The following is a 22,712-nucleotide window of genomic DNA, read 5'->3' as shown; positions in this document are numbered from 1 at the left end:
ACCCCCCTAAAGTATTTAATATGCCATCTGGGCAAAATTAAAGGAGTGTGTGTGAGGTGTTCTGTTGAACATGTTGCTGTACCTGACTTAATACATCTTCAATTACACATCAGTACTTTTTTTTAAACGTTAGTAACAACCTATTTCAGTGTACAACATTATTAAACCTTTTACTAAATTGAAAGATGATTAACAAATCCTAGCTCTTTTTGGGAATGGTATATGGAGGTGATTTGGCCAAAGCTCTGTCACACAGACATACTGCAGGTCCAACATCCCCTCCACAGGAACCAGAGCAGATTATTACACAATCTCCACAAATCTTCTCCGCTTCCTGCTTAGACAAGGGAAAAGGGGACAACTAGCCTAGAACATTACACACCTATTCTGTGTCAGAACATATAAATAGTGTGACAAAGACTTACTCCAGACCAGCCACACAACCTTTCTTACAGTACTAGATGTCTTTTTACTGCAGCAAGGAAATGGATTATCCAGATGTTGGGCAGCATTTACACTTTCTAATTGAAAAGCTCGTAATCTAACTCCACTTGGATGACACCTGCTCATCTCTGCAAAACCAGGTGTTTTAGGCCTCTTAATGAAAAACACTGTAACCCCTATTTAGTACACTACTTTTGAACAGGGCACTATATAGGGATCAGGGTGCCATTTGGGAGGCACACTCAGAATATATTGTCTCTTTTTAGATCTCACAACTGGTCAGTCAAAATAAAATAAAAGAGGCTTCAGTCCATTCTCTGTGCACCCCACACACTAAGAAAAATATATGTTCACACCTGCATATGACATCACTGCCAGACAAAGCATGACACACACACTGACAGTGGTGCTCCACTTGATTCAGTTCTCCCTTTTTATTATGTGAAATAGTTTTTTTTATATAAACATATAAAACAAATCTTGGAAGATCCATTAAATACAGCACATCTGTACATGGGTTTTTGTACACAGGTTTTCTGCAGAGCTTAGCGTGTTTCTAGATTAACTTCACAAGCATTAGTAGCCTGGCTTTGGAAGAGGGTGGAGGGAGTCACCCAGACAAGAGAAAAAAGTAGAGCAGCAAGAAGGGGGTTATCACACTTTAAAAGGCTTTTTTTTTTCTATCCGACTCTTAAAGTGCCCTTCAAAAATGTATTTCCTCGACTAACAGGAACACTGGGTTCTTTCACAGTTAACAGATTCAGCATTGCGTGCGTAGTTAAGACAAAATGCGTGTTTGTTTGCTTGCATACACCATCTGACTTCCTGCCGAAGAGCCTGTGTGAAACTCAAACATCCAAAGGGTAGGAGAGACCAGGGAACATCGAAGTGTCTTTTTCACTAATTCAGAGACCTAGAAAAGAAGCTTCAGAACATATGGTACATTCCTGTACTGTTCTTTCTCCTACTTCCTTCTGTGTTCCAGTGCCATGCACATACATGAACAAAACTTGGTTGTGCTTCCTAAAGAGAAGTATTATTATACCACATAAGACACACTGTGGTGCTCATGTGTTGAAGGTCATCTTGCTTGGATACGGTCTGCATGCTTGCAGTCATCTAGAGATGAATGAGACATGCTTTTACGACCCTCACTAGCCATGACCCTTGTTCAAAAACAACCAGCCAGTGCCATTCTTGAAGTCTCTAGAAATGTGGGTTCAATTAGAGGCGGGGAGAATTCTTAAATTATTTGTATGCATGAAAGATGCTTAACAATGAATGCCATTTCTTTTTTTCCCCCTTTTCTTTAGGAACAGCTTACAGGAGAATTGACGGGGGGAATTAATTGGTAACAAATTTATTTTGATACCGCCGCAGTTCTCTCTCGCTCTTGTTTTACCAAGTCGTGAGGTAAACAGAACTCTGCAAGACAGACCAGTCATAATGCACACCTAATGAACCCACCCCCCCTCCCCAACAACAACAACAGACCTCAGGAACAGAGGTGAAGGACTAAAACATAGAAAATACAAATTAAAACAAAGCATAAATAAATTAGGGAAAACAAGTTATTTTTCTTTCTTTTTTTTTTACAAACAAATCTAAGGGCACTTCTAGCATCTAGCTTGAGGGTGCTTCTCTAAAGCTTGTGTCTTTGTCAGCACCAGAGGTAGGTGAAAACACCAAACTCCCGAAAACTGATATTCCGCCATTCCAGTGGAAATCTTGCCAAAACACAAAAAGGGAATTCAAAACCCTCAAGAAAAATAACATCTTGGTGAAAACAGAATACTAAGCACTGCCCTTTCAATTCTCCAAGCTCAGGTACGTGGTTCTCTCTCGGTGCAGATCTCAGATTTATACAATAACATAGGCATACACACTTCCCTGGGTGCTTTAACATATACGCAGGTCCCCCATACATAGTTTCAACATCACCTATACGGCGAGGTAGTGCATGGAAAGATCAACATCGCGTATCTATGAGTACGAATGGCAGGCAAGAGCAGAGCTTTAACTCCTCTAAGGTCAAGGAGCTGTCATTCCCCCACTGAGAAAAACCCTAAACAATGGCTGTGAGAAGACAACCAACCCACTGAGCAGCCTCTCGCTCTCCCTTCATGTAAGGTCAGAAAATACAAAACAAGGCAACTCGAGACAGACACTCCAGTGCCCCCTCCCTGGAGCTCCATTGAAAACTCTGTCAAGCACTGGTTCTCAACATTGGGTGGGTGGGTGCAATGGTCACAGTAGGAGCCTGGCAGGTAGACACCAGGGGTGCTGGGTCTCCACTCAAGACCTCCTCCCCTCCCTCTCAGGTCTCTCCCCCAGTCCAGGACAAAACAGGAGGCACTAGATGTAGTCATCGTCCACAGGTTCGCCCCGTACGTCACAGTAGTGGATGAAGACCACCACCACACGCTGGAAGACCCCATGCCGCGTCTGGCGCCGCTCCGAGATCTCCTCACCGATGGTCTCCATGCAGATGTCTGCCGAGAGCTGGCCCTTCCTCCGCGGGGCGTAGATGGTGGCTGCAGGAGAGACACGGGAGAGGATGGTTGGTACCATAGCAAATGAGTGGAACGGGCTAGAAACCTTACACCATCGTAATTTGGTAAACTCATGGGTACACTCAAAATAGCTGTCAGTCCACCCATTATGGCATCATTGAATGTGGCTAGCACCTTATGATTGACAAGCAGACTCAAGAGTGCTACCGAGAAGGTACCTATCAGGGAAGTAGGCCCTAAAAGGTGCATTCCATTCTATTCATTTGAATGCCTCAAGAGACAGATCACAGTTCTCATATAACACAACTGACAATGATCCTAAAAATAAGGGAGCAGGTTTGCTAGTCACTGTCGCCAGGTTGAGCACATGTGTATAGCAGGTAGGTAAAGATGGTGACAACTGGACAGGGGAGACGGTCAACTCACTGCTCTCATCATCCTCAAAGTCATAGCGTGCGTAGCTGTTGGGATCAGCTGTCCGTAGGGTACGGAGCCAGGGGAAGTCTGTGATCATGGAGTAGGGCGCTTCATCTACCAGTCCTACAGACAGTAAAACACACACACACACACACACACACACACACACACACACACACACACGAGAGACAAGCTACATCAGGCAGGGCAGAGTAGCTACCACCCCAAAATTGCAAGGGTAAAGTGAAGAAACACAATGTAGGTCTTGAATCATGAAAGCCAGAGGGGGCCAATGAATGAAGCATGGAAAACCACTAGAGCCGGTGTACACTACGCGATTTTGGCCCCGATTTAGCAGTCCCAGACAAGTTTGACATCGGAGACAAAAATCCCCATGTTGTTGTCTACTCGGGGCCGACGCACGTTTAATGCGAGTGGGCCAGAGACGCAATTTTTAGGGCTACCGATCTAGTCTTCGAGCAGTCCCAGACGTCCCGGTATTTTCAAACATGTTTGGTTTTATCGGCACAAAATCTGCAACGCTCTGGTAGTGGTAGATATGTAATGACAAGATTTGAAAATGGCGATCAGCAATAGCCAATAAAAGCTCTCCAGAGGAGCAGCCAGTGAGATGACACATCACCCAGAATGTGTACTCTCGAGCAGGAGCGATGACTACTACTAGCATGCGTTTACTTGCAAGCGTGAACGTCTGACTGAAAACTTTTATGAGGCTGCTTTGAGCCATCAGCTCGTTCTAGCTATCTTATCACATCCTTGTTTTAGCGAGAAAAGGTGGTATCGAGAATCCTCACGACCAAGTGAAGAATCATTTAGTGTGACTCCACAGCTGGCCTTAATTGGACTGTAGAGATCCCAGTAGACCAGCACTATTCACATGGTTTATTAATAGAAATGATGTAGAATAGAGTGACTAGAGAAGGATGTAGCTTTGCTGTGAAGAGACCGAGACCCAGTCTCAAAGGGTTTTAGACAGCACTTCATCTCACCCTCCAAGGTGTAAATGTCTCGGCCCCAGGGGTAGCTGGGATACTTCTTGATATCCTCTTCCGTCCGTGTAGCTTCGGGGAAGAACTCGTACTTGATGAGTTCCCTGTTGATTAAATGAAAGTGGTTATTCATGTTGGGTTTTTAGATGAAGGAAGGAAATGGGCATTGGTCCTTGATCACCAGCCCAACAGTCTAGTACAGGATGGCTGAATAGGGTCAGGAGAGAATCAACAGCGCAACCTGCTGGCCGTAGTGAGAATGACACCGGGCCATCTTATTGGAGGAAAGACTGGCAGCAACCCACTAAATATTATACTATAATATTATTGGGGCGGCAGGGTAGCCTAGTGGTTAGAGCGTTGGACTAGTAACCGGAAGGTTGCAAGTTCAAACCCCCGAGCTGACAAGGTACTGCCCCTGAACAGGCAGTTAACCCACTGTTCCTAGGCTGTCATTGAAAATAAGAATTTGTTCTTAACTGACTTGCCTAGTTAAATAAAAGTTAAGAAAAACTATTGGAAATTGAAACATCTAACCAAATCCAGAAAAAGAGGGATATTAAAAAAGGTATTATCAAGCAATATCTATGACTCACTGGCTGATGTTGGCGATGGTGTCCATCCAGCTGCGTACTCTGACCTTGTTCCTGACATTAGGAGGGTTGCTGAACTCGTGGATGATGGCGATGTGGTAGGGGTACGGCCCACGGAACAGCTTCCTCTCCAGGGCCAGAGAGTCAATCTAGGACAAGGTCAGAGTAGGACAAGGTTTACAAACCATATCGGCATGTATCCTAGTGGTTAGAGCGTTGAACTAGTAACCGAAAGGTTGCAAGATTGAATCCCCGAACTGACAAGCTAAAAAATCTGTCGTTCTGCCCCTTAACCCTCAGCAGTCATTGAAAATAAGAAAATTTTCTTAACTGACTTGCCTAGTTAAATAAAGGTAATGTTTTACAATTTAAACGGGGGATACTTCTGCTAGGATTTAGCCAGAAATCATGCTCACATTTCCCGTGGAAGCCATATGTTTTTAATTCAGTGTAAATTTCATTTGGAAATGAACAGGTTCCAGGGAGGAAGTCTGTGGTTCTGACTGACCTGCTGCATGGGGCGCATGTAGATGATGCGGTTTCTCTCCGGGGGCATGCGGAGGATCTGATCCAGGACCTGCTCCATGTCCAGCTTCTTACACTGGGCGTAGTCAAAGCGGTTCACTATGGGGGCACTCTCCACCTTCAGGTGCTTCAGCACTCTGCAGCGCGTGGCTGGAGGGACACAGAGAGGGGATGGCCAAATGGGGCGATTTGGGATTTAGCCTTCGTATGACAGAACGTCCCACTAATTATGTTCATTATCAAGCCTTGATCATATATCGAGGGAGAATATAGAAGGGAAACCTACCATGAACAAACATCATCTTAGGGCAGTCCTTCAACACCAGGTCAGTGATGCCACAGTTTGTAAGGGTGATTCCCACTAGGTTTTTGGACTTCAGCGTCAGCACCTGAACAGCAATAGGGAGGGATAAGCAAAGGAAGGATGCTGCATTTAATATAGATTCCTTAATTTGACCATGTATGGCTTCGTTCCAAAATGGCAACCTGGCCTATTTCCTATGTACTGGTAATAAGGTGTCCAATCTATTTCTGTGCCGCTTTGCTCAGGAACAGTGAGTCTCTTCCTAGTATGTGTAGTGGTCCTACCTGTACATGGTCGTCCTCAGTGACCGGGTCGCTGGTGCTGGTGGACTTGTCTGCTGTGCGTTTCCTCTTTACAGTGACCCGAGGCTTGGAATTGGACAACTCTGCATGACAAAACAATAGCAACTATGAGAAACTCATTTTTCACAGGCTTTCCTTCAAAGCCTTGACAATATGGCCTACATTTCAAATGATCAGCCTCACAATACGTTTCATGCTATTACAGAGGGACTGCTTATCCCCTGTCTAACCTGACTCAGACACCAGAGGTACAGATGACAGTCTGCTGCGGGCGCGGGTGACAGGTCGCCTGGGGAAGCCATCTCTTAACCCTCTGGGCTGGGGCTCTACGCTGGCCTCCCTGGAGCTCTGACCCAACATCCTCTCACCACGGTGCCCCTCAGGCACGCCCCTCGCCAGGCTCTCTTCAGCAGGGTCCCTGGCCTCCAGCCCCTCTGCGCCTGCTCCCTCCCCCAGATCCTGCCTCCTCTCTGGGGTCCTGTCCCCTCCTCCTGCCCCTCCAGAGGCTGGGTGGTTGGGCCCACTTCGAGTCCTTCCCTCTGGGATGGGGCGAGCCCTACTGCAGGTGCAGCGAGTCCTGACTGTACCCTCGTCCCCTGCCCGGGCTCTGGACTGTTCCTCCTGGTTAGCAGAGTCTTCTCTCCAGTGGACAGAGCAGACACAGCCCCCCGTGGTACAGCCCGCCCCCCCAGCAGCCCCTGTCCCTGCAGCAGGCTCCTTGGAGTTCTTGTCTTTGTCAGGGACCTCAGTTGCAGCCTTCATGTCAGCTTTGATTTGCTCACTGGTGACCTGGCAACCCTTCTCACAGCTGGGCTCCTGCAGGGGTGGCCCTCGTCGACGCAGGGGCGTCTTCCCTTTATCTGCAACACACAAACACAGCACAGAACTCACAATAATAAAATGTAAATATAAGCCTTAGAAGCCATTTTGAGTTTTATGGCAAGGATTGAAATTTAATTTTCATTGTCAGCAACCAGGTTCTTACGATCTCTTACAATCTATCATAATTGAAAGAGCTGATTTTTGATGTGAGGAGTAGGGATGAGCATTTGAAATGATTTCACCATTCAAATAATAACCTGAAATTCTTTCGAATATCCAGATAATCCAAATAAAACAATTGCTTGATGAATCAGATTGGGGCAATTGCAGAGGAAAGAGATACAGGAAAATAGCAGCCCGTCCGCTGTTGTGGTATTTTTAGCTAACAACAACAGTGAAAGAGAAGTCCGATGCTCGCCATGATAGAACAGATTCTGTTTCAAGACAGTTTTCTGGTAAGTGTTTTGAATTGATCGGTGCCAGGTCTCGTGAAACCTCCCTTAGGTGCGCTTGTCATCGCTAATTGAAGAGGGGAAAATATCATATTTAACTGAGACAACTTTACATTATTATTTTTTAGGCCTATATTAACAAACCTAAAACTCACAAGTTAAAACAGTTCAGATATTTTGAATAACCGTGCCCATCTCTACATTTTAGAGACTCACTAATGTGTGTGGCTGCCTCCTCAGCAGTGGCAGTCTTGCCAGTGGGCTGCGGTGGTTCAGGAGGATAAGTGGTCAGTTGTTGCTGCTGCTGCTGCTGCTGCTGGGGCTGCCCTGGAGCCTGGGTTCTGGCAGGGCCCTCCTCATCCTCACTGTCCGAGTCGAAAATCACCACTGGAGGTTTCTTCACCACACACTGAACACCACTGGGCCCTATAGGGTGCGGTGGAGAAACACAGAAGAAAAAAAAAAGAGCGGGGAGCAAGATGGTCTGTTTATCTCTGACTGAGGAGATGAGAAATAGAGAAAATAGTGGAGAGAAAAACAAATAAAATGAGAAAAGTCCGTTCTCATGTAAACTCGCTGAAATATGTGCCACTGTAGTAGAGTTAGTTCTGTCCAGACCTGCTTGCTCCTCGTCTGCGTTGTCTGGCCGAGGGTTGGCAGCAGGCTGACTGGGACCAGGGGGTTCCATCTCATCTGCAGGCCAGGCCTGGACCACGGCCTCAGCCTCGATGTTCTCATCCTGCAACATCCCGTTCACCTCAGGAAGCTCTGGAGGAGAGGAAAAGAAGTAAGGTCATGAGTTTGTAGCGGTACATTACGCAGCTAAGATCCCCCAATGTCAGCAATAGTAGCCATGTTGACAATGTCATTACAACTTTAACAAAAATGTAGCAATGTTATAACACTGTCAAGTAGTAATGTTTAACAATGCGAGCAGCAGGGTACCCTCGGCCCTGTGTTGAGGTTGAGGCACGACAGCTGCACCCTCCTCGTTGTCATTGTTGTGCGGTGGGATGTTGGGTCCATCGTTGTTGTTGTTGTTCTGGTGGTTGTTGTTGTTGTTATTGTCATTGTCATTGTTAGAGTTCTGGTTGCTGACCAGGGCAGAGGAGACCCCTATCCCAGTGCCAGCACTCAGACCCACACGGGCACAGCCCTGAGGGAGAAACAGAGGGAACACACTAAATGTATCGGGTAAAGTGTTATGGAATTTCATGTAATATTTAGCATTTTATGTAACTGCCTTAATGTTGCTGGACCCCAGGAAGTGTAGTAATGGGGATACTTAATAAATACAAAAAAAGATCAAAGACCATCATGACCGATTATTTATTGAGCAGATGGTCAGGGGGCCAGAACATAATTACAAATCATTTGTAGACTACAAATTGACCACAAGAAGCCCAAACAGATATTTCCTAAAACATAAGAATTTCAAACCTTGTTTACATTTGTATCACATACATCGAGTATACCAAACACTAGGAACACCATCCTAATATTGAGTGAGTGCAAGTGTTCCTAATATTTAGTACACTGTGTATATCACTTTTATTATGCATGGGAATACTTTGCAACAGATTTCCAAAATTAAATTCACATGGAGCTGATTTGCTGGTGTTCTTAATGTCTTTTATGACCAACAATACAATTAAAATAAATAATGGGAACCCGGACCGATGAGGTGTTAACATTTTTGTCCAGTCTGGACTAAGCATAGAACTACATATTCAGTCACAATCCCTGTGTTGTTAGATCACATCCAAGGTGGTTAATATTCTATATCTGGTCCTCTAGTCTATAGCTCTTTTGGTAGCACATGGCTTGCAAAACCAGGATAGTGGGGTTTGATTTCAAACACCCGTATGAAAAAAAAGTTGCACCCCCCGTGTAGTAGATTTCGAAATGTTGTTTTGCATCAGCAGTTATCTTGTTAGGTCAGTCACTTAGCCCATGTCAGCTAACATTTTTTACATTATTAAATTAGTTTAGCGGCCAGCTATCTAAACTTGTTATCATGGTCGAATTACTGGCCGGGGGTCCACATTGATTTTGTTAGTCAGTCTCACATAGATATATTAAAAACTACAAACATTTATCTACACCCTATGACAAAATGTATAGAATTCCAGTAAATTAACTGTAAAACGGCTTATTTTCCTCTCCAACCCATGGCAAAATTGCACAAAACTCAAAAATGTCAATTTTCTCTCCACTGTCATGAGGGGTGCCCAGTGCAGTGGACTTACCTTGGGTGGCTCTCTGAACATCTGGTCCAGGGAGATGAACTCCAGGCTGGGAAGCAGTTCAATGAACTGGCTGAACGACTCCAGCTTGATGGCATGGCAACGCACCAGAGTCAGGTCCACCAAGCGACTCCACCGCGAGTGGTCTGATGACAACACAGACACAGTTCTCAGTGTCCTCTAAGCTTTCAATGTTCATGAGCCTGCCCTAGTCATTTAAGTAAAAACCCATAAAATGATCTGTTTCATCAAAGCTAAGAAAGCATACTGCTTCAGGCAAGGTATTTAAAAAAGTTTAAAAACAAATAAAAAGACCCTAAAAACCACAAACAGATGATTTGGTCCATTACCTGTAATCCACTTGTGTGGGTTGTGGAGGTGGGGGCAGTTGTATATGACCAGATACTTGATGGAGGAGAACACCTCGTTGACAGCCTTCATCCCGATGTCCGTGATGATACCTGGGTTTTCAATGACGTCAGCCAGGCCATACTTCACAAGCTCAGAGTGACTCATTTTACCTAACCAAGAAAATACATTACAATCAATACATTTTATGTAATAGCATAACCATAACCTGCAGTTAAAAGGCTAGACTTTTTATTTTTATGGAGCATCGTCCTACTTAGCTACGTATTTTTTATTTAAATAGTTTCAGAAAGTAGATTATGAGGTACAGTAGTAAAGGGGAGGAAAGTAGGAAAGTGTAAGGAGTGGTATTCATATCCTTTGCCCATAGACAATGTGTTTTGTAGGCAGGTTTCCGCAAGATGGGCAATCTCAAAGTCAAAATTGACTATATCTGAAAAGTTCAAGATATTTTTTTTTTGCTTTTTGGTCTTAATTTAAGGTTAGGCATTAGGGTTAGCAATGTGGTTATGGTTAGGTTTTTTTTTGTAATCTGATTTTAAGACATTCCAGCTAGTGACCACTCCGCAGAGCGTTTGGCACTTCCTAACGTTTAATCGAACAGTAACTGAATACCGATGCCTGCTTTATATAGCAAGCCATGGCCACATGACTCACTGTCTGTAGGAGTGAACCATTTTTGTGAACGGGGTGGTGTACCTAATACACTGGCCAGTGTATACAACTATAAAATATTATACGTTTTAGATAACAACTTAGGCCTTAACCGACTCACACTGCAATAGGAACTCATCGACGTATCCAAGGTGCAAAGTCTCAAACTGGGGAAATTCCAGCTCAGCCATCTTCAGTGCAGAGAACACCCCGTCTTTGGTTAGGGAAGGCTGGATTCGAACTTCATGTAATCTAGATACACAAATAAAACCAAGCACTAGCTAAATCTCACTATTCATCACGTTTATCCATTTGCTTTACTCAATTAGTGAGTTCTTCGCTTACCTGCGTGCAGCAGTGATGATGAGGTAGCCCAGGTCAACTTCAAGTGCATTCTTACAGGCACCAAATACAATAGTGTGCAAATTGCGAAATCCACCTGGGGCACAAAGGGTAGGTATAGCCATTTCATCTAGCATGTTCATGGAATGCATTTTGATGTGCAACATGTCAAAAAAGGATTCAGAATAATCCAATATATTTTTGGCTCTAGAGATTCATTTGCCTGCATGTTTATTTATATTTATGCATATTGGCCTAAACTATGCTTGTGAAATCAAAACACATTAGTGCCTAATTTGAGGGGTGACCTATCTAGTTAGCTACTGTTTGTACGTTAGCGATGATGGCGGTTGCCTGAAGCATGACTCTATCATGACCAGATTAGCTAAATAATGCTGTTTTATTGACAGTAACGTTACTTGCTCATGTCTAATAGGTCCTTGGAACGTCCAACTGATGTCGCCCCATTTTACTTTCAAATTTTAGTCTTTAAAATTGTCAGAAAAACGCCATTTTCATGTACCACACGAGAAAGTGGGAACTCAAAACACATTAGCTAGATTGCTAACTCTAAATATGATTGTTGCTAGACAGCCCTGGAATTGATCTGACAGTAAATGTATAATGTCCTACAAAAACTTTCCATTGGTTGGCCTACATAGGCTACTTGATGTAATCAGCGCAAATGGCGCATCATCTCAATTACATAGTTTGTAAAGTGGTGTTATTTCCTCTATTGACAGTTGAGAAATAATTGTTATGCTCGCAAAGCTGAGACTCCTATTCTTTTTAAACAGTAGCGGTAGTTGTTTTAATTGTTTACTGCAATTAGCCTACATTTTCAAAATGTTGCTCAACTGTCAGTCAGTATGCTTGCGCTTATCAAAATGCATCTTTCCCTTCAACTCCGTGTGCAAAAGGGAGGCGCATGAGTGCGAGCCAGCAGTGAAACAGCAACAGGGCAAATACTTTCATTGCAGGAAGCAGGTTAATGCACATTACTGTTGACGAAATAATGGTTTTAGAACACAAACATCTGCAGGGACGTTGTATAGCCTAATCACTGACATAAGCAAAATTGCGTCGGTAAGAGGAGGGCAATGTCGGTGTCTAATTTTCAACAACAATTAGGCAGTGGCACAATATAATGCAAAAACTGTAGTCATGGTCACATTTTTTAAGACCTTTGAGAACTGAATTTAAGACATTTTAAGACTCAGGGCCTTTTTCACCCTTTAAAAAAAACAACTTTATTTAACTAGGCAAGTCAGTTTTAAGAACAAATTCTTATTTTCAATGACAGCCTAGGAACAGTGGGTTAACTGCCTGTTCAGGGGCAGAAAGAACAATTTGTACATTGTTGCAAGTTCAAATCCCTGAGCTGACAACCTTTCAGGTACTTGGCCAATGCTCTAACCACTAGACTACCCTGCGGCCCCTTTAAATCAGATACATTAATGTAAGACGTTAAGGAACCGTGGACACCCTGATACTTATTGGACTGGTTTCCCAGACACAGATTTAGCCTAGTGCCGGACTAAAAATACCTGCTATTAAGGTTCCCTATTGACCATGTTTTTAGTCCTTAGTCCTAGTCTTAATCTGGGTCAGGGAAACTGGCCCATTATTGAGCATGACACACACACCCCCAGATGTACTGAATTAAATCTAATTATGATGGTCCTTCATTACCTGACCTCCAGCTGTCCTCCACCACATGCTGGATGAGCCCCCCAAGGAAGGGCACTCTGACCAACTCCAGCTGCTCCAGGTTGCGGGCCGAGGCAAGGCCCGTCACCAGGGGCACGTACTTCAGAGAGTTGGTGGGGCCGGCGCAGTTCCTCATCACAAAGGTCCGCAGGCTGACACACAGGAAGTCTTTGAAGGGCTGGGGCTTGGTGAGGCGAACCCACTTCAGGTACAGGTGTCTTAGCATGGAGACGCACGGGATCTCTGGCACATTCACCCCTGGGATGTAAGAGAGGAGTACATCGAGTTAGTACACTGTGGTGAGTGTCATTAGTCTGGTAATTATTCATTATGCCATTGAGCACAACAGAGTTTGCGAAAGCCCACACAGATCTGCTACCAGTCTAGGGTGCCATGACCTAAACAGATTGGGAGATATATGCCTAGTCCTTGATACACTCACCGACAAGATGCAGGGTTTGTATTTTGGCTGCGATTGGGATGGTGAGCTTGTTTTCAGGGGGAATGGGGAACGCCCCGTTGCGGTTGCGGAACTTCCCCAGGATGTGGACCTGAGGCATGTAGTTCCAGATTGCCTCCACCAACTCCAGATGAGACGTCTCCACTCCCTGCAGATAGACAAAGACATCTTAGTGTAGACAAACCTAGCAAAACATTTAGGAGTAATACAGTATCATAGCAATGGTATAACTCAAAATGGATCACATCAATATAAAGATATTTAGGTCAACCTAAAAAGGCTTTCAAGATCACCTCACCTATTTTCTGAAATGAAAAACATGACAGTCACAATTGTTCCTGGCCCGGTCTGTTAGACCCAGACTCACCAGCAGGTTGGGGCAGGCCTGAAGTGCCTCCAGTACTCCTGGGATACTGAAGGCCTCGTATCCCCGGACTCTGCGGCGCTCCAGGTAGCGGGGATGAAGCCCATACAGCTGCTCCAGGTCTGGCATCTTCTTCAGCAGCATGAGGAAACTGCAGTCTGTGAATCCTGCTCCATGGCACCAGGCCAAAACAGTTCCAGAGGGTTAACTAAAGAGTGCCTTGACACTTGTTTTGTAAGCCCACAATCATTCAATATCAGAGTATGTATATATTACCTACAATCTTAGCTGCTTTAGACTTTAAGGTTCATTTATGTTTGACAGTGCTTCAAAATCAATGATCAACTATTCTGTACCCTAAAGGATGATATGCATCATCAATATCCTCCTGCTACTTTCCAAACTTGCCATGTACCTCTCTGCCTACCTGAGGGCATGTACTCCCACCAACGGCTAGCACACAGGTCCACCACCTTCACAACCCGCAGGTACAGTGTCACCGCTTCCCGAAGCTTCCGAGAAAGGCACTCCATACACATGATGTCCTGCATGGGCAGATACCTGCATGGAGGGGGGATAAAGGAGGGAATTATTTACAGCTACCCTATCCTGGTCATTGTGGCAGAGTATCACCTTTGAGGGTCAAAAAAATAAAAAGTTAAATTGTAAAATAATCAGATTTTGTAAAAGCACATTGAGATTTTCAGTCCAAGCAAGGACCAATGATGACATCACATTGTCATGTCAGAGGGTGAACAGTGTCAAATAACGCTTTTGTCCCAAATCGCACCGTATTCCCTATATAGTGCTCTACTTTTGACCATAGGGGTCCTGGTCAAAGTGAGTGCACTATATAGGGAATGGGGTGCCTTTTGGGGGATACCCCCATTGAATTCTGTTCTTTGACACTCACTGACCGGAATATGTGGCAGAGGACCTCATGGGAGAGTTCATTGATGTAGTCCTTGGGCTCCTCCAGTCTGTAAGGATTGGCAGCTCCCCCACTGGCGAGCTGTGTCTTGGTGGACTTCCGCCTCGGGCCCATCATGTCCAGGGCAGTGAGATATTCACCCAGAGAAGGTAACAAACTCACTCCCTCTCACGCGGGCCCTGTTATTCAGGCATGCACACAAGGACACGCAAACTCTCAAATGATGACACTTCTGCAAGAGAACATTTTTTTCCCTCAGTCTGGAATAAAGATGCCGTACTTTGTGGAAGATACTCAAGTCACCAAGCATTACTTGAACAAAAAGATAGTAATAAGTAAATATGACAATGTTTGCAGACTCAATGATTTACGATGGAGTTGATCAGCAACTAGTGTGGGCTGACTGGAGTACTGACATCACATAAGTTTGTATAAACGCGGGCTATTCTTTGGATGCTGAAATACGGAATTTAAGATAAAAAATATATTTGACATCGGAACTACAGTCCACCCACACTAGTCACTGCCATCTTAAATCATGGAGTTAAGTTTAGGTGGCTATAGCAGCCTGGTTTCATAGACTACATGTAACATAGTAAATCTGAGACACTCAAATTAGTATGATGTGTTACATTTGGTATGGTTGGTCGGGGTGGATGGGTGGGCATATAATGTGAAGACTAGCAAGCCAAAGCTTGTGAGTTTAAATCTCATCAAGGACAACTTTAGCAAATTTTCAACTACTTTCCACTTTTTTGCATGCTAGTTAACCCTTCCCCTAACCCTTTACCTAACTCCTAAACTTAACCCTAAACCCTAGCCTAGCTAACGAAATGGGTGATGGACATCCATAAAATTAATACACACCATATGAAACAAAGATATAACATATCAAACTAAATGGAGTGTCTTGGATTTACGTGCCGAATAATACAAAATGCTCCGAGACCAGGTTAGCTATAGATAATATAATAATAATAATATATGCCATTTAGCAGACGCTTTTATCCAAAGCGACTTACAGTCATGTGTGCATACATTCTACGTATGGGTGGTCCCGGGGATCGAACCCACTACCCTGGCGTTACAAGCGCCATGCTCTACCAACTGAGCTACAGAGACCCATGACTGACAAGTTATCTGTCAGGAATTGGCTCAGACTAACTTTTTCATGTCAAATGCTAGCTACATATAGCTCACATACAATAAGCTTTTCACTTAGCCACATGCCATCTATTGAAGAGTTATTGTAATTTCATAATGAGATCGTCACTACACAGCAATACAACTAGCCAATCAGTGAACCAGAATCTGGCCTTACAGGAGATGTTGCATATGCCGATTCTCCTTTATTAAGCCCAGGAAGGTTGTTATTTAATCTGGCTAGTTGAATGGCTGCTTCCTGGGCTTAAAGGAGAGTCGCCATATTCAACGTATCATGTAAAGCCAGGTTCTGGTTCAGACAATCAGTAGCTTAACTATTGAGTTCATTCAACAGAGTACCACAGTATGAGTCACAATACCCATAAAAGCTAGAGGTCAAACAGGGAGATAGCTTCAATCATCTTTTCCACCATTCACTTCCCCCCATAGGGGATTTTAGAAAAACCTTAAAATAAGTGCTGTTTCTCATGTACATCGCATGACGTTTTGATAACCCTGTAAATATCTCTAGGACAAAGTAACTTATCAATATATTCGCCTACAATTATCCCAAAAGTAATTAGCTGCTAATGTGGCTATCACAAAGAACTACAAATGATATCAGGCTCTGGGCAAGACTGCAGAGGCAAAGGTGTTAAGAATCTCTGGATTAACTATCCAATGTTAGCTAAATGTAACGGGCTACATTTATTTAAAATTGACAATTCTGTGAACTGTCATGTGTACGTTTTAAATTGACACAATACCTGGTAGTAAAGGTGTCCACTAAAGATGACATGCAGGAGCTTGCAGGGATTTGTAGTTTTGCATTTGTCTACTTTGATGCTTATTAGCATTTTAGAATCAGTAAATAAAGCAGGATATACTGACAAAAGTCACCTTGTCCTGGAGAGATTTACACGGTTATCAAAAAGTCATGCCAGGGTAAGCCTACACGAAACACAGCCCTTATTTTAAGTGTTTCTAAAAAAAACTATGGGAAAAATGAATGATGGAAAAACGGTTGGAACCATTTCCCTGTTGGACTACTAGGTTTTATGGGTATTATGACATCTCCACTGTGGTGCTCTATAGGCTGCTTAACACACCAATTAACACAATAGCCAGGTAGCTAATGCTAACTTAACTAGCTAACAAGCTACTGTGTTCATTACAGTATTTCTGCATAAACTGAAAGCCATAAAAAGCCACCAAGGCTTCCTATTACATGACAGCATTTTAGAAGACCAAATACATCTCCAGCAAACGAACGAAACCTACTAAAAAGTGAGACAATGGACATAAATAAAGCAAAGTAACAATTAACAAGCACGGGCCACCCCAAAACACAAACAGTTAGCAATGACTAGCTATTACCAGCTAGCTTTGTAGCATGTTTTGCTAAGCAACATTCACCTTTCAGGCTAGTGAGAATTCACGAAGAGAGGGCTGAGGAACATTTGATTCTTTCCAAGTTCTATACAGGTTCTCGTCAGTTGGCTTGCAAGCAAGTTGACTCTTCTTCGAAGCTTTCAATCGCTCAATACAGGTTGACTCAGACAGCTGGCTGGCTAGCTAACTGGCTGGCTGGCTAACAACATCCCCACCCGACACCCGTGGAAGTAACTTAAAGCCTTTTGCGGCAGTGGCAAGCACTGAAAAACAGTTTTAGTTATCCGGTGGTTCTATCTGAACTAATCCTTGTCTGAGGACTTGGACCGGGCCTCTCTGTCTGTCTCCAGGAGGTCCGATAAACACAGCATATGAAAGATGAACTCGCACCTCGATATCTGCGCTCAGATCAGAGACGTACTTCCGCCATACACGCGTACCTCGATTTCTGCGCTCAGATCAGAGACGTGCTTCCGCCATACAAACGCTCCGCCCTACTGTGAATGTACACTAGATAGCGGTAAATTGCCGCGCGCCGCTTAGGCCGCCCATTGTGACTCGCTTGTGGGCGTGCTGGCAGCAAGTTCGATTGTGCGTCAAGAATTCAACATAGCAAGTTTGTATGAACGTCTAGTTATTAATTAGTACAATAGTAATATCCTCGAAAATGCTCTGGTGACAAACACACTTTTCTGCCCTGTTTCCAATTGTCCACATGGCTGGGAGAACCTATTCAAGTAAGTAAATACATTTCGAAAATGTAAAAAAACAACGATATATTATTAGCTAACTAACTACAGTGCAGGCTAAATCAAATGAGCTGCTAAATGAGCTAACTTCACATACTGTATAGATATCTAAGTGAATGCAATATCACCATCTACTTAACTTCATATTAGCTAGCTATCTTGATGCATTTATCACTGTAGAAAAACAAACTCCAAATTAATTTGTAGCTAGCTAGCTAATAGCCATGGAGGAGGGTGATAGGATAGCAGCCCCAACTGCGAGTATGCTATTCTGGTTAGGGCAGGTACTTTTGTGTTGTTCCTGTCTCTAGAAGTGAGGATGGAGATAATAGTAACATAATATTCAGTGCGGTGTAATTGGACTATAATGAAGTCTGTTTCTTGTGAGGTTTTCTGTCCTCAGAAAAAGAGGGCTATGAAAGCATGTCTACATATGAAGTGGAGTGGTTCTCAGTCCTGGTCCTGAGGACTCAAAGGGGTGCACATTGTTGTTTTTGCCTTAACACTGCGCAGCTGATTCAAACGATCAACTTATCATCAAGCTTCAAGTGGTATTTCTGTATTAATTTGTGATGCTATCCTTGATATGATCCTGTTATTGTCACATGCACATGTGTGCCCATGCATCTATCAATCCAATCTTATCATAATTTATTAGGGATATTATACTTTTGTAATCCACAATGACCTGGTGATGTAGAAGTCTAATAATTACATTGTCTTCCATATTCCTACAGATACCTTGTAACAAATGAGTGCCTACAGTTAAGGTGTAGGGCACTGCAAGGTTGGGTGACCAGGAGGGCCATCTGGTACTGCCTCCTGGAGGATTTCAGGTGTGTGAAGGCTACCAGTGTCCTGCATAACTTCATGAGGATGGACACGAGGACCAGGAGGGGATCTGCAGCTCGCTGCCGTCTGCCAGAGGAGAAGTCTGCTGCTCTGCAGGATGTTTCAAGGATGGGGTCCAACAATGCAGCAAGAGGCAATCCTTGTGCGGGAGATCTTCACCTCCTACTTCTTCGAAGAGGGTGCTGTTCCCTGGCAATACCATAGACTACACGATGCACAAAGGCTCTTTTAAGAGTCATTCACATTGCAATAAGAATATTCTTCCATTTACTATTCTTTCATGTCAACTGCAGTTATTCAATTCCCAGTTTCTCTCCCTTTGATTTCTACTTCTCAGGCGAGGGTGCTGTTAAGGTAAGGGTGTGATGTCTGTACAAAAACAGGCTATTTTAAATCACCCATATTGAAAGAATGTAGAACAATTAGACACCCTATAACCCACACGCTCGTATCAATCTGATTAATGGATTGTGTTGTGCAGTATAAGCAGGCTCAGGTGTATAACTGTGGCCCCTTGCACCTTCAAAAAAATAGGCAAGAGGGCCAACCATGGAGAATAGCAAGACACTTCATTATTTCTATAACTACGCTATATTGTTAGTTCATGTTTTTCAGCAAAAGTACTCTGCAGCCACTTAGTGTGGTGTGGACACCAGGTGAGGCCACACACACAGATTCCTGTTTAACAATGTCTTCAGCTACCTTAATTTCTCAATAAGTCTCTCTCCTTCACTTCATCCCTCTCTCATCTTCTCCCTAAATCCTCTAGGTTATATCAGCTGTGTCGGTGAACCCCTCCCTCATCTGAACTGGCTACATGGAGGGCACAGCATGATCAGAGATGAGGTCACTTAGTCAGGTCAACAGGAAGTATTATTAAAGAGATGCTTTACATTGAAATACAGATATAGATGCAGTAGTCCCAGAGTTAATGACCCAAGGTCAGTTTTGCATTTCACCTCCTGATTATTATGACTAACAAGGTTACAATAAAAAATTAAAACAAGGCTTAAACATGCTATCTGTCTCTAGTCTGCAGATATGTTTTGACGTGGGAGAGGATGCCAACCCCATGTCCCATCATTGCCACCTCACCTGCTTTTATGATAACCTTCGGACTGTCTAGCTTCACTACTATGTAATTGTGATGAACTGAGAGAATATACAGGTTGCACTGTGATTCATTAATCATATGCTGCCTTCCCTGCCCCTGTCTTACCTCTTTCCCTTTGTCTTTTACACCTCTCTCACCACCTCTTCCTGTTTTCATAATGCACAACAGATGTGCATTGAAGTACAGATTGAACTTGTATTTATAATATGACAATTATATTTATAATGCATGTATTTATAACACTTGGATAATGAACTTCTTTCAATAAAGTGTTTCATATTCTCTGCTGGTTGAAATTAAGTCTCATTTGATGAAATACTACACCTATCATGTATATCAGGTCAATGCAGATTAAGGGCATTTGATATTGAGATTAACCAGTTTTAGAGTATTTACATGATGCATAGGAAGTGTAGTGTACTGTTTAAAAATAATAATAATTACAAATCAATCTTTAACTAGTTAAATCCTGTTTCTAGTCTTAGTTATAATGTGTAACCATTGATGTCCCAGGACCAAGATTGGTAAACACTGTTGAAGTGTATAATTGTAATACATGCATGCAGATACAGCATCTTTCAAAGAATGGAATTTGATACTCCTGGTATTGGATATGACTGAAAAATTATCTCAAAGACATTCATACCTGAACTGCACCTTTATTTGCCAAGGTAGAGTACATGATCAGTGAATATATTAAATGTACAGGTTCCAATGTGGTGATCTTATGCATGGTAATGTACATACAACTTGCATCCTTGGCACAAAATTATATTCTACTCAATCCATAGGCTTCATTAATATAATTCAGACTGTTTTGAAGTTGATACAACTGGCTATGATAGCTGAGATTCATAGCCAGGTTCTGAACTCATTTGTATACCAAACGTTTGGGTCCATACACAGATGGGGCTAGATAGCTAGCTACACATCCATACAGGTATTTTTTATCCTCCACTGCACAATAAGCAAAGAACATAGCTAGCTAACTACGTTATTCATCTTTCTGCATTGCATGGCAAATATCAGCAAGGGAAGCGTACAAAAGTGTACATTCAATTTGCAGTAAATGCTTTAGCTAGCTAGATTCTTTACACCCACTGTTTGCTGGTTGTTTCAGGAGTCCCTAAAACGTGAAACAACCAGACTTACAATTTCATACTCATGTCACAACACCCATAAAGCTAGCTGGCTAATGTTAGCTCGTCAGCTAGCTTGCTAAATCGCTATTTTCGTAAATGAGCTTTATGATACAAAAAATGCATAATCGTTTGTCTCTACATTAACTAACATATTCCTTCAACATTTTTTTGCATGATTCGTTATCTCGTTATAATCACTTACATTTGCTTCCAACCAAGTATTTTTGTCAGCCATCTTTGCAGAAGAACGTCTCCAGCCTTGGATCGCATAGCGTCAATTTCGTCATGGGAACCACTCGATATGATTGGTCATCCCCCAGCGGTCGCTGCATAAAGTTGGGAAAAGTGTATCATTGTCACCGCCTCCCATGCCACATCCGCACGGCCCAAATGTCCCCCCGCCCTCAGCGCTTCTCACTGCTTTCCTTCCATTGAAATGAATGGGAAGCGGTGTTTCACCGCGCGGCAACTTCTGCTCGTGTGTCACATGACGCTTCTTACCTCACGCTCATCTCCAGGGAGGAGTCATTGCGGGGGTTACAAAGGCACTTTGCGGGGGTTACAAAGGCACTTTGCGGAGGTTGCATTGCTTCGCAGTAAAACTGTGTAATAGTGTAAAAACAACACAGCATATCACGTTATGACACTTTAGATTAGAACTCGTGCATTCATTACACTGCAATCATATCAGGGAATGTACATGTATCATCATGTACATTTTAAATGTTGGATGTTTTTCTGTTCAATCTATGGCGCTAGTATACCACTAGATGGCGGGAAAAAACAACACAATTTGAGGATTTTATGCATGGTGTGAAACAGCCAAACTCCCTGGCCTTTTCATTGTAGCTATATAGATAGATACGTTGATTGAATTGGTAATCCTAATATGTTAATTCACTAAAATAATGTTTTGTGACTATTTCGTTATGTCAGAGAGAGAAAAAAATACAACCAACAAACTAATTGGGCAGGTAGCCTAGCGGTTAAGTGCATTGGACAGGTAACCAAATGGTTGCTAGTTTAAATCCCCAAGATGACTATTTAAAAAAATGATGTTCCTGTTCCCTTAAACACGGCACTTAACCCTAAATGTTCCTTTCAATCTCGCTGGATTAGAGTGTCTGCTAAATTATAAAAAATATAGTGGAAGGAAGTGACATCAGGTAACTGGGTTTGACCAGTGGTGTAAAAATACTTTAAATTACTACCTAAGTTGTTTTTGGGGGTATCTGTACATTACATCACTATTTATATTTTTAACAACTTTTACTATTACTTCACTACATTCCTAAAGAAAATAATGTAATTTTTACTCCCTCGCACATATCAAGAGAACATCCCTGGTCATCCCTACTGTTTCTGATCTGGCTGACTAACGAAACACAAATGCTTCATTTGTAAATTATTTCTTGAGTGTTGCTCCTGGCAGCTGTAATATATACATTTTTAAGAATATGTTTGTGCAGTCTGGTTTGCTTTTAATAAGGAATTTGAAATGATTTATACTTTTACTTTTGATACTTAAGTATATTTTAGCAATTACATTTTCTTTTGATACTTTCACTTTAACTTGAGTCATTTTCTATACTTTTACTCAAGTATGACAATTGAGTACTTTTCCAACACTGGGTTTCACAAATATCTGTTGTTCCAGTGATGAGTTCCAGTTACTGTCTTCCAGCGAGAAACGGGGGAAGTAGCCCTGTGCACTGTGTCTGTGTAACCCTACTCTCATATTAATAGCTATCAAATCCTATTAGGAATATTTATTTCCTTGCCTGGTGTTGAACGCACAACTTGATTTTCCCAGAGCATTCCAGCGGATGTTAAACTAACAGTGGATGGAGGCCTTTCTGGGG

General features: G+C 42.9%; 1 protein-coding gene and 1 long non-coding RNA gene across 6 annotated transcripts; one reads left to right on the top strand and one right to left on the bottom strand.

The window, feature by feature from the left end:
* Positions 1-848: 848 nt before the first annotated feature.
* Positions 849-21,109, bottom strand: LOC123993207 (F-box only protein 38-like). 5 transcript variants are annotated; one of them, XM_046295097.1, is made up of 21 exons: positions 21,053-21,109; positions 14,445-14,637; positions 13,943-14,088; positions 13,531-13,694; positions 13,146-13,311; positions 12,686-12,961; positions 10,997-11,090; positions 10,773-10,903; positions 9,979-10,149; positions 9,632-9,774; positions 8,328-8,538; positions 8,001-8,150; positions 7,599-7,808; positions 6,339-6,968; positions 6,091-6,191; positions 5,789-5,891; positions 5,486-5,652; positions 4,981-5,126; positions 4,385-4,488; positions 3,384-3,497; positions 849-2,978 (listed from the first exon to the last, which is right to left on the bottom strand). In XM_046295097.1, exons 2-21 carry the CDS (start codon positions 14,573-14,575, stop codon positions 2,800-2,802), a joined length of 3,537 nt encoding a protein of 1,178 aa, XP_046151053.1. In that variant the 5' UTR covers positions 14,576-14,637; positions 21,053-21,109; the 3' UTR covers positions 849-2,799. The 5 variants fall into 5 exon arrangements, with proteins under 5 accessions (XP_046151053.1, XP_046151052.1, XP_046151051.1 ...); XM_046295096.1 differs by lacking the exon at positions 21,053-21,109 and adding an exon at positions 17,018-17,461 and having other exon boundaries at positions 14,445-14,690; XM_046295095.1 differs by lacking the exon at positions 21,053-21,109 and adding an exon at positions 17,018-17,461.
* LOC123993208 lies at positions 17,570-19,994 on the top strand. The gene is made up of 2 exons (XR_006831394.1): positions 17,570-18,293; positions 18,480-19,994. It is a non-coding gene; the product is annotated as an uncharacterized LOC123993208 (long non-coding RNA).
* Positions 21,110-22,712: the final 1,603 nt, after the last annotated feature.

Source organism: Oncorhynchus gorbuscha, linkage group LG13, assembly GCF_021184085.1.
Source record: "Oncorhynchus gorbuscha isolate QuinsamMale2020 ecotype Even-year linkage group LG13, OgorEven_v1.0, whole genome shotgun sequence".
Lineage (NCBI taxonomy): Eukaryota > Metazoa > Chordata > Actinopteri > Salmoniformes > Salmonidae > Oncorhynchus > Oncorhynchus gorbuscha.
Note: the sequence above shows the minus strand (reverse complement) of the source record. Positions and strands in the feature narration are given on the sequence as shown.

Coding starts and splice junctions, on each gene's coding strand:
- LOC123993207 (XM_046295097.1), bottom strand. CDS start 14,575: ATGATGGGCCCGAGGCGGAAGTCCACCAAGACACAGCTCGCCAGTGGG. Junction 5,653..5,788: donor TAAGATGATGTTTGTTCATG/GTAGGTTTCCCT, acceptor GTGTCCCTCCAG/CCACGCGCTGCAGAGTGCTG. Junction 2,979..3,383: donor CTTTGAGGATGATGAGAGCA/GTGAGTTGACCG, acceptor TCTCTCCTGCAG/CCACCATCTACGCCCCGCGG.